The following is a 12618-nucleotide window of genomic DNA, read 5'->3' on the forward strand; positions in this document are numbered from 1 at the left end:
CTTTTGGAGTCTGTTTCCTCCTCTGGGCAACCTCAAACGGCTGATAATATTGAACTGCTAGACAGCTTCTGCTTTTTAGAATCTGCCATCTACACTCTACAGTAAAAGAACCCACAATCAAAAAATAAACTGCAGATTAATAATAGTGTAGCAATGGACATTTTGTTAAAAGAAATTCAAATGCTGTGGCTTGTTTATATCTTTAAAGATCAGAATCACACAGGAAATGGGTTTTTTTTCCCTGTGGCACATTAGAAGTAGAAGTTGGACTTTGAAGAAGCAAGATAGAAAGAATATTGATGCTTTTGAACTTGGGCGTTGGAGAAAACTCCTGAGGATATCATGAATAGCCAAGAAAAGCAACAAACTAGATCACAGAACAAATCAATCCAGAGTTCTCACTTGAGGTGCAAATGTTTATAATATTTTTCACGCATTATGAAAAGCCCTCTTAAAAAACCTATAATGCTAGAAAAAGTAGAAGAAACATGACCAGAGCAAGGCAAATAGACTTGGCTACATGGCAAGAGGTATTGCTATTGGAAGAGTTGAAGGTCCAGGTTAGTAGAGATAATTCTAGAGAAGGCCTACCAATATGGCTGCTAAGCGATGAAACTTACTTTATTTCACATTATAACTAAGATTAGATCTTTATCCTCTTCACATAAAGCAACTTTCTTTGCAAATGACTGCTGCACAAACTTTTTACACATATAGAAATCACCACTGCACAGATATGAAGTATTTCTTTTCCTTTCAAGTACCTTTTATTTCTAGAGCAAAGAATAAATCAAACAGTGAAAGAGCTTTTTTAAAAAAAAAGGAAAGAGAAGGGCAAAGAAATTATCTGAGATTTATGTTGCCTTCACCTATACTTCAAAACACAGCCTTAGTATAAAGGTGGCTTTAAAGAGGCATGTTTTAGTAACGTTGTCACAGTCCCAGTTAGAGATTAACATCCTCCTTTTCTCACTCTGTAAAGGTTATGGCAGGGGTTCTTAAACAGTGATACTGTGACCCCTTAAAATGATAAATGGATTTGTATGATTTTTTTTAAAATAAAGAATGAGCTTCTCTTTGATAGTAGTGAGTGGGCAAGCTTCCAATTTATCATGGAGTGAGGCCTTCATCCCATTTTTAATCTCCTTGACACAGGCAGAATGAGATTGCTGTCAGAATGGGGTTGCTCTGTCACCTCATCCAGGCAGCATGGGACTGAGTTCTCACAAGGCTACAGGAATGCTACATGGAGCTTTTGGATGCCATGTTCCTAAGGATGCAACCCGGATTGTACATTCCCAGACTTATAAAAATGTATGCCTTCAGGGATGAAGGAAAACTAGCAATGAATGGCTACAGCCATTTTGAGAAGTACTATTACATATTTCCTTATCTAGCGTAGTGGCTCAATTGATAATAGATTTATATATCTTTTGAAGATGAAGCAGAGATAGCTTGCATTTATGATTGTTTAGCAAAAATTCATCTCTACAGGTATTGCCTTAACAATTCTTAAGATGCATTTCTTAAAAGAAAATGTTTCTCAGGCAGTCAGCTCACACATTCTACTTCAAGTAATCATATTTAATAAAGTTATTATCAGCACTCTGGGTATATCAAATAGTAAACACAACTAGATCAGCTAAATCTATTTTATTGTAAGGCTGCATTAACAGACTCCTACAACTCTGAAGGTACAAACTTCCTGCCCTCACTTTTAAACATCGGATGAATTAGGACAAGTCCTCCCTAAATTTATTTCTCAATCATTAAGAAGCCCTTGGGGGCTCCCTCTTCTCTTGTCTGACTGTTTCCTAGACAGCGTCTCTTTTTCTTGCCCCCAAGGTCATCAACATATTCCATTGTTACATATAATTGTATTCACTCAATGTCTTCTGAAATTTGTAATTATGGCAGTAGATGTATACACTGTACCAAAACCTGCTCATGTATGAAAAATATCATGTTAATATACAACAAAACCACATCATTGCAGATGAATTACTACTTGCATTAGATAAGTATACAATACATAACATTACACAGTGGGTTATGCCAAATTGATTTAAAACAAATAATGACTCATTTTAGACGGTAATAGGTGCAAAAAAGAGGCACCCTGTCTTTATTATGTTTCAAATGCCTGGTTCTTATATTATATGAACCTAACAGCAAATGGACTCATATAAGAGTAGTTTGTTGTAAAATCTAGTAACCCCCCCATCACGGGTTGTTTGCCATTAGGCATACTGGTCACTGTCTTAGATGTTGGTGTTTTTATGGGGAAAAACAGCTCCCTTGATGCTCATCTTGAGTCACTCAGCTGTTCTTTTGAACAAGAGTCCTGTGTATCCTATTCAGCCAGATCTGTACTCCCTAATCTGGCCAGCTGTACTCATAATTTAAATCAGCAGCATTATGTTTCTGCAATCCTAGTACTTTTCTATGATTATCCAGTGCTAATCTTATCTGTTGTTCAGTTGTTCAGTTGTTGTTCAGTTGGTCATTTCACCAGGATGGTCTTTGGTCCTTGTACGCTGATACTTGTGTAATCAGTCATAATATCTAGCCATCTTGTCTTCTGTCAGCCTCTTCTTTGATTGCCTTCACATTATGTGTCCAAAATAGCTGAGCTTTAGCTTCATTATTAGCACCTCCAGTGAGCTTTCTCTTTTCTTTATCTAGTACAGAATAAAATTGTTCTTGCAGCTAGAGGTATTCTCCATATTTTTTCAGCTTTCACTTTTTCAAAAGCACATTTTTTCTTCATTCAGCTTTCAAAGCTACATGTTATAATGGAGAAAACCTTGACTATAATAATCTTTGTTATAATCTATAATAACACTTTAATATTGTCTACATCTGTTGCAGTCTTCCTCCCAAGTAATGTTTGTTTATTTCACATCTACAGTCTATTTGTAAATTTTTGACTCTGGAATGTGTCTGCCTTTATTTCTTCTATTGACAAGCAATGCCTGCTTAATGCAAATAGACAAGAAATAAAAGCAGACAGTACCTTTCTAAAGTTAAAGATTCTTCTAGCTTCCCTCTCCCCAATTTTGACCTGCACTTTCTGAAAGATATTCCTAGTCTTCCTTGCATCTAGTCATCAAAGTGTATTATCCACAGTTGATATTTATTTTAGATATTTTAATTCCAAATCCTATTTTTTCTAATTACCATTTCTCACAATATATGATAGACCTAAGTTAAATAATCTCAATTGTTACATATTCTATTTTAACTATAACCAGATAAACAGGTGAAATAGCCTGCTGCACCTATATTGTTAAGGACATCCCACACTTTCTTGTGATCTACGTAATCAAAAGCATTTGGATTATCAATAAATCAAAATAAATATATTTTAGAGTTCCTTTGCCTTTTTCATTATTCACTGGATGTTAGCAATGTGATCTCAGGTGCTGCTATTCAGTTTTTTGTCAACATTCTGAATGGTAGATAATACAGAATAAGCATTTTCTCTTGATTAAATCAAGAGGGTCCCATTACAGTAAATGGGGATGCATAATCTATTTTATCTTGCATTATCTTTTTGAAACAGTTAGGTCCTGCTTCTGAATGTTGCCACAGATGTGGACATCTCAAGTGTAGCCAAGACTTCTTCCTTCTGTTCATAATCAGTATTTGCTAGGGGTACTATATTTAGGTTGCAAAATCCAGAAGATCACTACGTGGGTGCAAAAGGTTTCATCATATTTTCTACTATCAAATCATCATCCAGATTTCTGAAGCCCAGCTACAGTACGCACAGCATTTGCTGGCATTTCTCTTCTAGCATTTGCCCTCTCAATTAGAGTTTCCTGCAAAGTTAAAGGTAAATCGATATAAAACTGGTCTGTTCAAATCAGAAATGATATCAGAAAAACACAGGAGACCCATTCTTCTTACAACTCATTGATTTGTGCAGAAACATCTGGAAAAAGATAACTTCAAAAAGTGTAACATTGACACACTGAATAGTGAAGGCAGTGTAACACATTTCAGCACCAAAGATGTAACAGAAGTCACAGAGCGGATGAAGTACAAAAACAGATCACCAACTTTAAAACTGCAGTATTTCACTGGTTGCAGAAATGGTGGATAGCACTATAAATCAATAGTGGAGAAAAGTCTTTCTCCATTTCCCAAATATTGACAGTCATACAATCTACTCTGTAAAAATTTATGCCACTAGATGATACCCAAAAACTTTATATTTGCTGCTCAAATATGGTAGCCCAACTATACCTAAGACTTCACTGTCGGTTTCTAAACAATAGGGTCAACCAATTTTTCCCCTTGCCTAAGCAACTAGAGTTTTAGCCCAATTCTGTCACCATGTGATAAAGTGATTCTCTTTTTCTGTTGCATACTTCTACTAAGGAATAGCCAGGAGGGGAATAGGGTACAATCGAGTGCAATATGCTTGCAAATAACTTATATGGCCCACAAGAGCACAAAATCCTCAAATAAAGGACCAAGCTGTTTCTCTACTCAATGCAGCCTTAAAAATTAGGGAAGTCAGATGACAATCCCTACAATTTCCAGACACTATAATGTTAGCTAAAACCAGGAGGAATTATGTGGTAGAGTCTGACTGAGGTTAAATCAAGAATATTCATTGGAGAACAAGATGTAAAAGCTACTGAAATGACATGATTCCATTGTACTCCTCCATTAAATTAGATTTTAGTGGATAAAAATCTTAAATCGCCTTCCCGCCGGCACCGCACAAACTTTCATCGCGCGGCAACTTTCCTGCTGAGCTGGCCGGACAAGGTCGGCGGAGCAATGCATTCTGGAAAATGTAGTCCCCGAGGACGCTCAAGGCATGCCTCCAGTATGTTTGCAGTTTGAGTATCCAAAAGAGGCGGGGCTTTCCAGTTGAACTCCGCCTTCCTTTCCCGCCAATTCTGACTCCAGTTTTGGCGCCAAGCTGGAAGGCGGATTTCTCTGTTGTGAGACGGACGCCGGTGGGACCATAATTTGTTCCCGACGTGGATAAGACGCGATGAACGCTGACGGTCAGCTGCAGACCAGCTCCCTCAATGGGTAGGGGCACGGATGGGTTGTGCATTCGCATAACGCTGTTCTCTCTGTTTCCACTCACTTGTGCATCTACCGTGGCTGCTTAGACCTATGTCTTGTCCCGCAATCCCCTCCACTCTTGTATACACACTTGTATTGGCTTGGGCAATTGTATCGGGTCCCTCAAAAGCCTACTTAACATACATCCCCCCCTCCCCTGTTGAAACCATTTGTTCCTTTCTCTGAAGCTTTCTTTTTAATTTTCTCCGTCTCTCGTCTCACTATTTTTAATGAATTGAGCAAAAGCAGTCTCTTCACTATATATTTTATGCAGGTCCCTTTTGATTTTAGATGCCCACAATGCAGGAGACAGGAGAGAACCAGAAGTGTGCATTCATAAACACAATGAGGGAAGGGTACATGCTGATCCCAGTGTAACCTATTTTGTAGGCTCCCATTTTTTAATTATTCGAGTTAAGAATGAACAAACCCCGCTGAATCCCAAGTTTGTGAGTAAAAGAAGTATCAGGAGAAAGAAATGGTAGGAGCAAAGAAAAGAAAACCAGTCCTGTGAGAAGTAAGCTTATTAATTGGTGGGCCTGGAAGAAGAAAGAATTGAATGACTGGAGCTGGCATGGCTTGATGGCTGGCTGAAACAATCTTTGTTTAACAGTAAAATTTCATTGCAGAACTCAGTTTGAAATTCAAATACAAATTTTAAACAATTGCTGAATGTATTTGGTGGCCTACCATTGATTGTTGTGTGCAGAGTGACCTTTATTATATGGCTATAGAGTTCATAGATTATAAAGTAGTGTGTAATGTCTTGATTTTTACTGAAAATTGAATGACAGAAAAATGTGCGATCATTTAGAATTAGAATTTAGAATTTGAAGTTAGAATGGGAGTATCTACTAGGCCAACATAATATGATAAGCCTGAAAAATCAGTTCACTATTAGAGCCCACAATGAAAATTTAACACCCAGAGGTAAATACAGGTGACTGTATTTAAGTAACATGCCTGCATGTATAGCTTCCTTTAGATCTGCAAGAAAATCATTTATCCTGTTTGTGTCTGCTTGTGAATGCAGAGCACAGACACTTTTGTTGCTCTGCCTGGCAGGAAACCCTGACCAAAAGCAATACTTTATGCAGCCTGCTGATGTCAAATCTAAAGAATTGTGGTTGTTTGCAACTTGGATGAAAGGCATTTCCTTCAGCGGGTTAAATTGCTAGGGATTAAATATAAGATTAGTGTTAAATATTATATTGCTGGATGTCTTTGATTTCTGAAATTTTCTTGTCCAATAACTTTTCAGAATTCCCTCTTTTTTAAAATGAGAGTAATAAAATTTAAAGCATCCTTTACACATGTAGAATCAGCTTCATTTAGGTGTAGTACAGTATTTAAAGATTCAGTTGAAATTTACATAGGTTATGAGATACATGCATTTAACTAAACAAAGTTGAGTAAAGTCTATATTGAATGCTTTTTTTCTGTACCTTTGTGGATTTCAAACACAATTTTCATGATTTGCTCTGATCTAAAACAGAACAATGAGAAAGTGCGATGACAGTCCTAAAAATGAGATGCAAGCTCTTCTTCCACATATGCAACCTCATAATTTAACCTAACAGCTTTAAATGTATTCATATTGTTTTACTTTCAGAATCGCTTTCAGATGGAGTTTTGTCTAGTGCAGGGCTGTCAAACTTGCAGCACACAGACTGAATGCGTCATGCTCTGGCCACACCCACACCTAGTTTAGCGAAGGGGAAAAGTCACAGTACATCATGTGACGGTATTGTGATGACGTGAGTTTGACACCTTTGGTCTAGTCACTAGTGGTTAAGACACCAGTTAAGAAAGTGGAAGATTGTGAGTTCAAGTCCTGCTTTGGCCATAAAATCCAGGCTTGGGTGATTTTGGACTAGTCACTTTCTGTCCAACACACTTCATAATGTACAGGGTTATAATTGTGGGGAAAATAGGAAGAAGGTATGTTAAGATATGTTCTTGAGTTGTTTGTAAAAACGATAAAGGTAGGCTACAAATCAGTGGTGGGTTCCGGAGAACCCACTGGGGAAAATAGGAGGAAGAAGGTATGTTGAGATATGTTCTTGAGTTGTTTGTAAAAACAATAAAGGTAGGCTACAAATCAGTGGTGGGTCCCGGATCCTGTTGCAACCGATAGGGTACAACAGGGCCAGGAGTCCACTGCATGAATGCGCACAGCACACATGCATGTGTACTTACCACCCGCAATGCTCCGTGATGCTCCAGCTGCTCGGTGGAGCATCGCACAGGAACCGTATGCTCTGTGCTGGTGCATGGAAGCCCCCAAAACCTCAAATACCAGTAAGAAATGCGGGTGGGTGGGCCCTCCGGACCACCATACTGGAACGGTACCTGGTACTCCAGACAGGCACCCACCACTGCTACAAATAGATACATAATCTAAAGTAATTTAACCTGAAATTACATTGCTGAATGTTTATTTTATGAAACATTTGTATCCTATGCTTCAAATTTAAAAAGGAAAGCAAATTGATTTAAAAAGGATAGATTCTAAGAATTCTGTAAATCAGATTTGATCCTAAAAAGTAATCTCATGAAGATTTTAAATTTAGCAATTACCGTATTTTTCAGAGTATAAGACGCAAGGTTTTGAAGAGGCAAATTAAAAAAAAGTAGGTAGGTAGGTAGATAGAGGGATAGAGAGGGAGAGAAAGAGAAATACAGTAGGTAGGTAGGGGGAGAGAGAGAGTAGTTAGGTAGGTAGATAAAGGGATAGAGAGAGAAATAGAGAGTGTGTTGGTAGGTAGGTAGAGGGATAGAGAGAGATAGAAAGAGAGAAATACAGTAGATAGGTAGGGAGAAAGAGTAGGTAGGTTGGTAGGTAGAGGAATAGAGAGAGAAATAGAGAGAGAAATACAGTAGATAGGTAGGGAGAGAGAGAGTAGGTAGGTTGGTAGGTAGATAAAGGGAGAGACAGAGAGAAATACAGTAGGTAGGGAGAGAGAATAGGTAGGTAGGTAGAGGGATAGAGAGAGAAATATATATATAGAGAGAAATACAGTAGATAGGTAAGTGTTTCTGCTGGCACAGCACTTGATCAATTTAATTTTCATCAATCAGTTAAAGAGCTTTCAGAAAGGAAAAAAGTTTTTGCACTCTGCAAACCTCCCCAAAACGGCCCGTTTTTCAGAAAAATTGGCCCATTTTTCAGAAAAATTGGCCCGTTTTTTTTTCTAAAAAAGGCATGAATAGCCTTGGGGAGCCTTGCGAAGTGCTCCTGAGTGGGGGGGGGGGGCAAAAATGAACAAATTTGTCCCATTTTTAGCAAAAACTGGCTCATTTTTTGTCAAAAAAATTGCATACATAGCCTTATGGAAGCTTATAGAGTGCTGCTGGGGGCTGGGGGGGGCAAAAATACCCAATTTTTTGCTCATTTTTGCCCTCCCCAGTCCCCAGCAGCTCTCTGAAGGCCTCCATAAGGCTCTGCATGGCCATTTTGGTGAAGGGGCGGGGCTTTGTGAGGCAAAAAATGCTGTATTCGATGTATAAGACGCACCCAGATTTTCAGCCTTATTTTTAGGAAAAAAGGTGTGTCTTATACTCCGAAAAATACGGTACTTAAATATATTCGGTTGAGAAAATAAGTCTTTTGAATCCAACCAGTGTAAAACCTGAAATATTAAACTCATATTAAAGCAATGACTGATTTAATATCAAGATTAGGCTCACCTAAGTGTTTAAACTGATCCACTATCATAAAATAATGAAGAAATGGCCTCATCTTGACTAGCTTTTTATCTAAGTCTAATTTCTAGAGTGTATCTTATATCTTATTTTATGATAAAGTAATGATTGTTCTTCAGATGGGTTTCCCTAAGGAAAAAATGTTGAAAAGCAACATTGTTCTTCATTAGTGGAAGTCTTTCTCTTAAAATCAGAGAAGGTATTGCTTCATCAGAAAAATATGAGCTCGTTACAGATATATGGCTTATTGTTACAGCATGATAGGGTTCTACATATTAAACTCTAAAAGCAGATTAACAAAAGATGCCTACATAACATACAAACAGAAGTTAGTATGTAATAGAAGTTAGTATGATGGTCCAATTTACACAATATACCAAGATAGTGGCTTCGTTTTACAGGTGCTGGACCACAAACTGGCCACAATTGTAGCTTAGTCTATCATGTTATATGAACACAGCTATACAGCTTCTTTTTCTGGAGCAAATTTGGGGATAATTTTTAGAAGGAGGCATTTGTACAGTACATATTGGAGATCCTCTGCATCAAACTTGTCTGTATGAAGTGAAACTTCCTTTTGGTTTTCAAGTAATTTTTATAAAGTAACTGACAATGCCAAGCAGAAAGTGTTTGGAATGCTTTCTGTATGCAGATACTCTTAGGCCATTTGGTGGTATATAATTTTGTTTTTAAAAAAATCTTGTATATTTTATTTGCATATTTGCTGATTAGCTCCCAGTGTTTTTTTATATAATATGAATAATCACATTTTCCAATATTCAGGTGAAACTCAAAAAATTAGAATATCGTGCAAAAGTTCATTTATTTCAGTAATGCAACTTAAAAGGTGAAACTAATATATTAGATGACTCATTACATGCAAAGCAAGATAGTTTTCCTAGGCGCTGCTTGGAGTGTTCAAGCATGGGTTAACTTCAGTTTGCTGCCCAAGGACTGAGTTCAAATCTTTGTGTAGCTACGCCTCCTGTTCCCCACAGAGGCTCAGTTTTAAAAGCTCAGTTGCCCTAAAAGGGTGCAGTTGGGGAGTTCCAGCCCTTGAACAGCAAATTGGACTCTCCAAGCAGTTAGTGTAGCCTTTTTCCCCCTTATTTTTGTGTTTAGCATAGTGTAGGATTCCTTAAAAATCACCCGAGGAAAATTCACTCCTAATTGAAGCGTGGAACAGGTGCTCGGAGCACGGCTGACTTCTGCGACCACCGCAGTTGAGGCACCACTGGGAGGCTCGTCAGCAGCTGCTGGTGAGCTCTGGGGGCAGGTAGGCAGGTAGGGATCCCTCTGAGTTCGCTGTCGGTGGTCTAAATTTAGAATGGAGGCTCTACTGAGCTCTCCGAACTGCCGGCAGCTCCCTGGTGCACTCCATAGCTTGCGGTGGCCATTTTGGACAGATAAAAAGTGGTGCGCTTTATTTTCAAGCCGTTTGCTTTGACGCAACCTGGTTTCCACAGCAGATCGCCGCTGGGAGGGCTTCTTAATTTGGGATCTCACCCTGAGTCTCCATGCAGGTCTCCCCCTCCTGGCTGCTGTTGCTGCACACCTCAGGACCCATCCAGTGAGGATCATCTGCTACCTGGACGACATCTTGTTAATGTCGGCGTCCAGACAGAGGGCATGCCAGGATCTCAACGCCACTGTCCATGCACTACAGCAACACGGGTTCTCCGTCAATCTGGAGAAGAGCCATTTGGAACCTACCTCCAGGATTCAACACCTGGGCACTGTGATCGACTCCAGAACCTGCAGGGTTTTCCTCACGCAGGAGCAAAGGGACATCACATCCCTCGTACACCAGATCAGGAAATCCAGGTCAGCGCCTCTAGTGACTCTATCTCAGCTGCTGGGGAAGTTGATCTCATGCATCCCTGTTGTTCCATGTGTGCGACTGCATGCACAAGAACTTCAGTGGTTCCTTCTCCCCATACAACGACGCAAGGCCAGCAACTCCAAGAGGGTGGTCACCGTTTCCCCAAGAGTGGTTCGGTCGCTTGGGTGATGGCAATCCTCAGCACTAGTGAGGGGATCCCTCTTCAAGGAACAAGAGCGCCTAGTCATAACAACAGACACCAGCTTATACAGCTGGGGCGCTCACCTACAGACTCACATGACACAGGAAAGGTGGTCACAGGTGGAGCTCGCCCACAACATAAACTGGCTGGAACTCAGAGCCGCCAGGCTCGCCCTGCGTCACTTCATCAAGGGCTGTCATGTCCTCATTCTGATGGACAACATCGCTGCCAAGGCTTACGTCAATCATCAGGGTGGCACTCGATCAACGGCCCTGATGTCGGAGGCAGAGGCGTTGGGGCATTGGGCGGAACGCCACCTCGAGTCCTTGAGGGTGAACTACATCTCCGGGGAAGACAATGTGACAGCAGACTGGCTGAGCAGAACGACCATCAGCAACTCAGAGAGGCAGCTTCATCCATCTCTGTTCCACAAGCTGACGCAGAGGTTTGATCTCCCAGTTCTAGACCTATTTGCCAGTCCCGAGAATGCTCAGCTCCCCTGGTTTATTTCAAAGTTCCAATGCCCCGACGCGGAAGGGACGGACGCTCTTCGGTGCCGCTGGCCACCGGGACTACTATACGCGTTCCCGCCCCTCCCACTGATACCTCAGGTGATCAGGAAGATCCTACTGGAGAGGGCCAAGGTACTGCTCGTGGCTCCACACTGGCCAAGGAAGTCCTGGTTCGCCAACCTTGTCAGTCTGTCGGTGACCAAGCAACCAATTGGCACTTGAGGGGGAGCTCCTGAGGCAGGACAACTTCTCTGACAAGGTCATCCGCACTATCCAGGCGTCCAGGAGATCTTCTACTGCACGGATCTATGATGTGACATGGACCAGTTTCTCTTCCTGGTGTCACTCCCATCATATCACCACGGCTGCGACAATTCCGCAAATCCTGGATTTTCTACAGGAGGGCTTGGACAAGGGCCTTGCCCCCAACACACTTCGGAGGCAGACAGCAGCCCTGGCTACCATCTTGTCCAGAGAGGATTCTCAACCGCTCAGCAGACACCCAAGGATTCACAGCTTTTTTCTGATGGGAGCAACTTTTGACAAAAGGACCAAAACCTGGTTCAATGACCGTGGGATTACTGTGCTTGATTGGCCTCTCCATTCTTCCTCCATACTCTGGGTCCTTTGTTTCCAAATGAGATGCAAAAGTTGCTCTCATCAGAAAAGAGGACTTTGGATCACTGTGCTTCATTAAGACCAGGGTCAATGCAGCCGTCTTCCAGGAGATTTTGGAGCACTTCATGCTTTCTTCCGCAGATGAGCTTTATGGGGATGCTGACTTCATTTTCCAGCTGCCCACACTGTCAAAAGCACCCAACCTGGTTCAATGACCATGGGATTACTGTGCTTGAATGGCCAGCAAACTCACCTGACCTGAACCCCATAGACAATCTATGGGGCATTGCCAAGAGAAAGATGATAGACAGGAGACCAAACAATGCAGAAGAGCTGAAGGCCGCTATGGAAGCATCCTGGTCTTCCATAACACCTCAGCAGTGCCACAGGCTGATAGCTTCCATGCCATGCCACATTGAGGCAGTAATTGCTGCAAAAGAGGTCCAAACCAAGTACTGAGTACATATGCATGCTCGTATATTAGTTTCACCTTTTAAGTTGCATTACTGAAATAAATAAACTTTTGTACGATATTCTAATTTTTTGAGTTTCACCTGTATAAATTTCTAGTGAATAAGTTTTTGTTTGGAACCAAAGCTTATGTTTAGGGAAAGCAGAGCTCACTGTGCAGCAGAAAAAATCCATTGTTATGTTTGTATCATCTTTCA

The 12618-nt window shown here is 40.7% G+C and overlaps 1 protein-coding gene across 2 annotated transcripts in view; it reads left to right on the top strand.

Moving 5' to 3' along the window:
• The window catches only part of DCTD (dCMP deaminase), a 69983-nt gene that overhangs the window by 37580 nt on the left and 19785 nt on the right, over positions 1 to 12618 (top strand). Inside the window, exon 1 of one of the 2 annotated variants that reach the window (XM_032223806.1) lies at positions 4925 to 5055. The exons of the other annotated variant lie outside the window; for it this stretch is intronic. Within the exon in view, the coding sequence (XP_032079697.1) occupies positions 5015 to 5055 (41 nt within the window). The 5' untranslated portion in view covers positions 4925 to 5014. Of the gene's footprint in view, positions 1 to 4924; positions 5056 to 12618 lie in introns of those variants that run through there. 2 annotated transcript variants of the gene reach the window in all.

The sequence above is a fragment of the Thamnophis elegans genome, chromosome 9, assembly GCF_009769535.1.
Source record: "Thamnophis elegans isolate rThaEle1 chromosome 9, rThaEle1.pri, whole genome shotgun sequence".
Taxonomy (NCBI): Eukaryota; Metazoa; Chordata; class Lepidosauria; order Squamata; family Colubridae; genus Thamnophis; species Thamnophis elegans.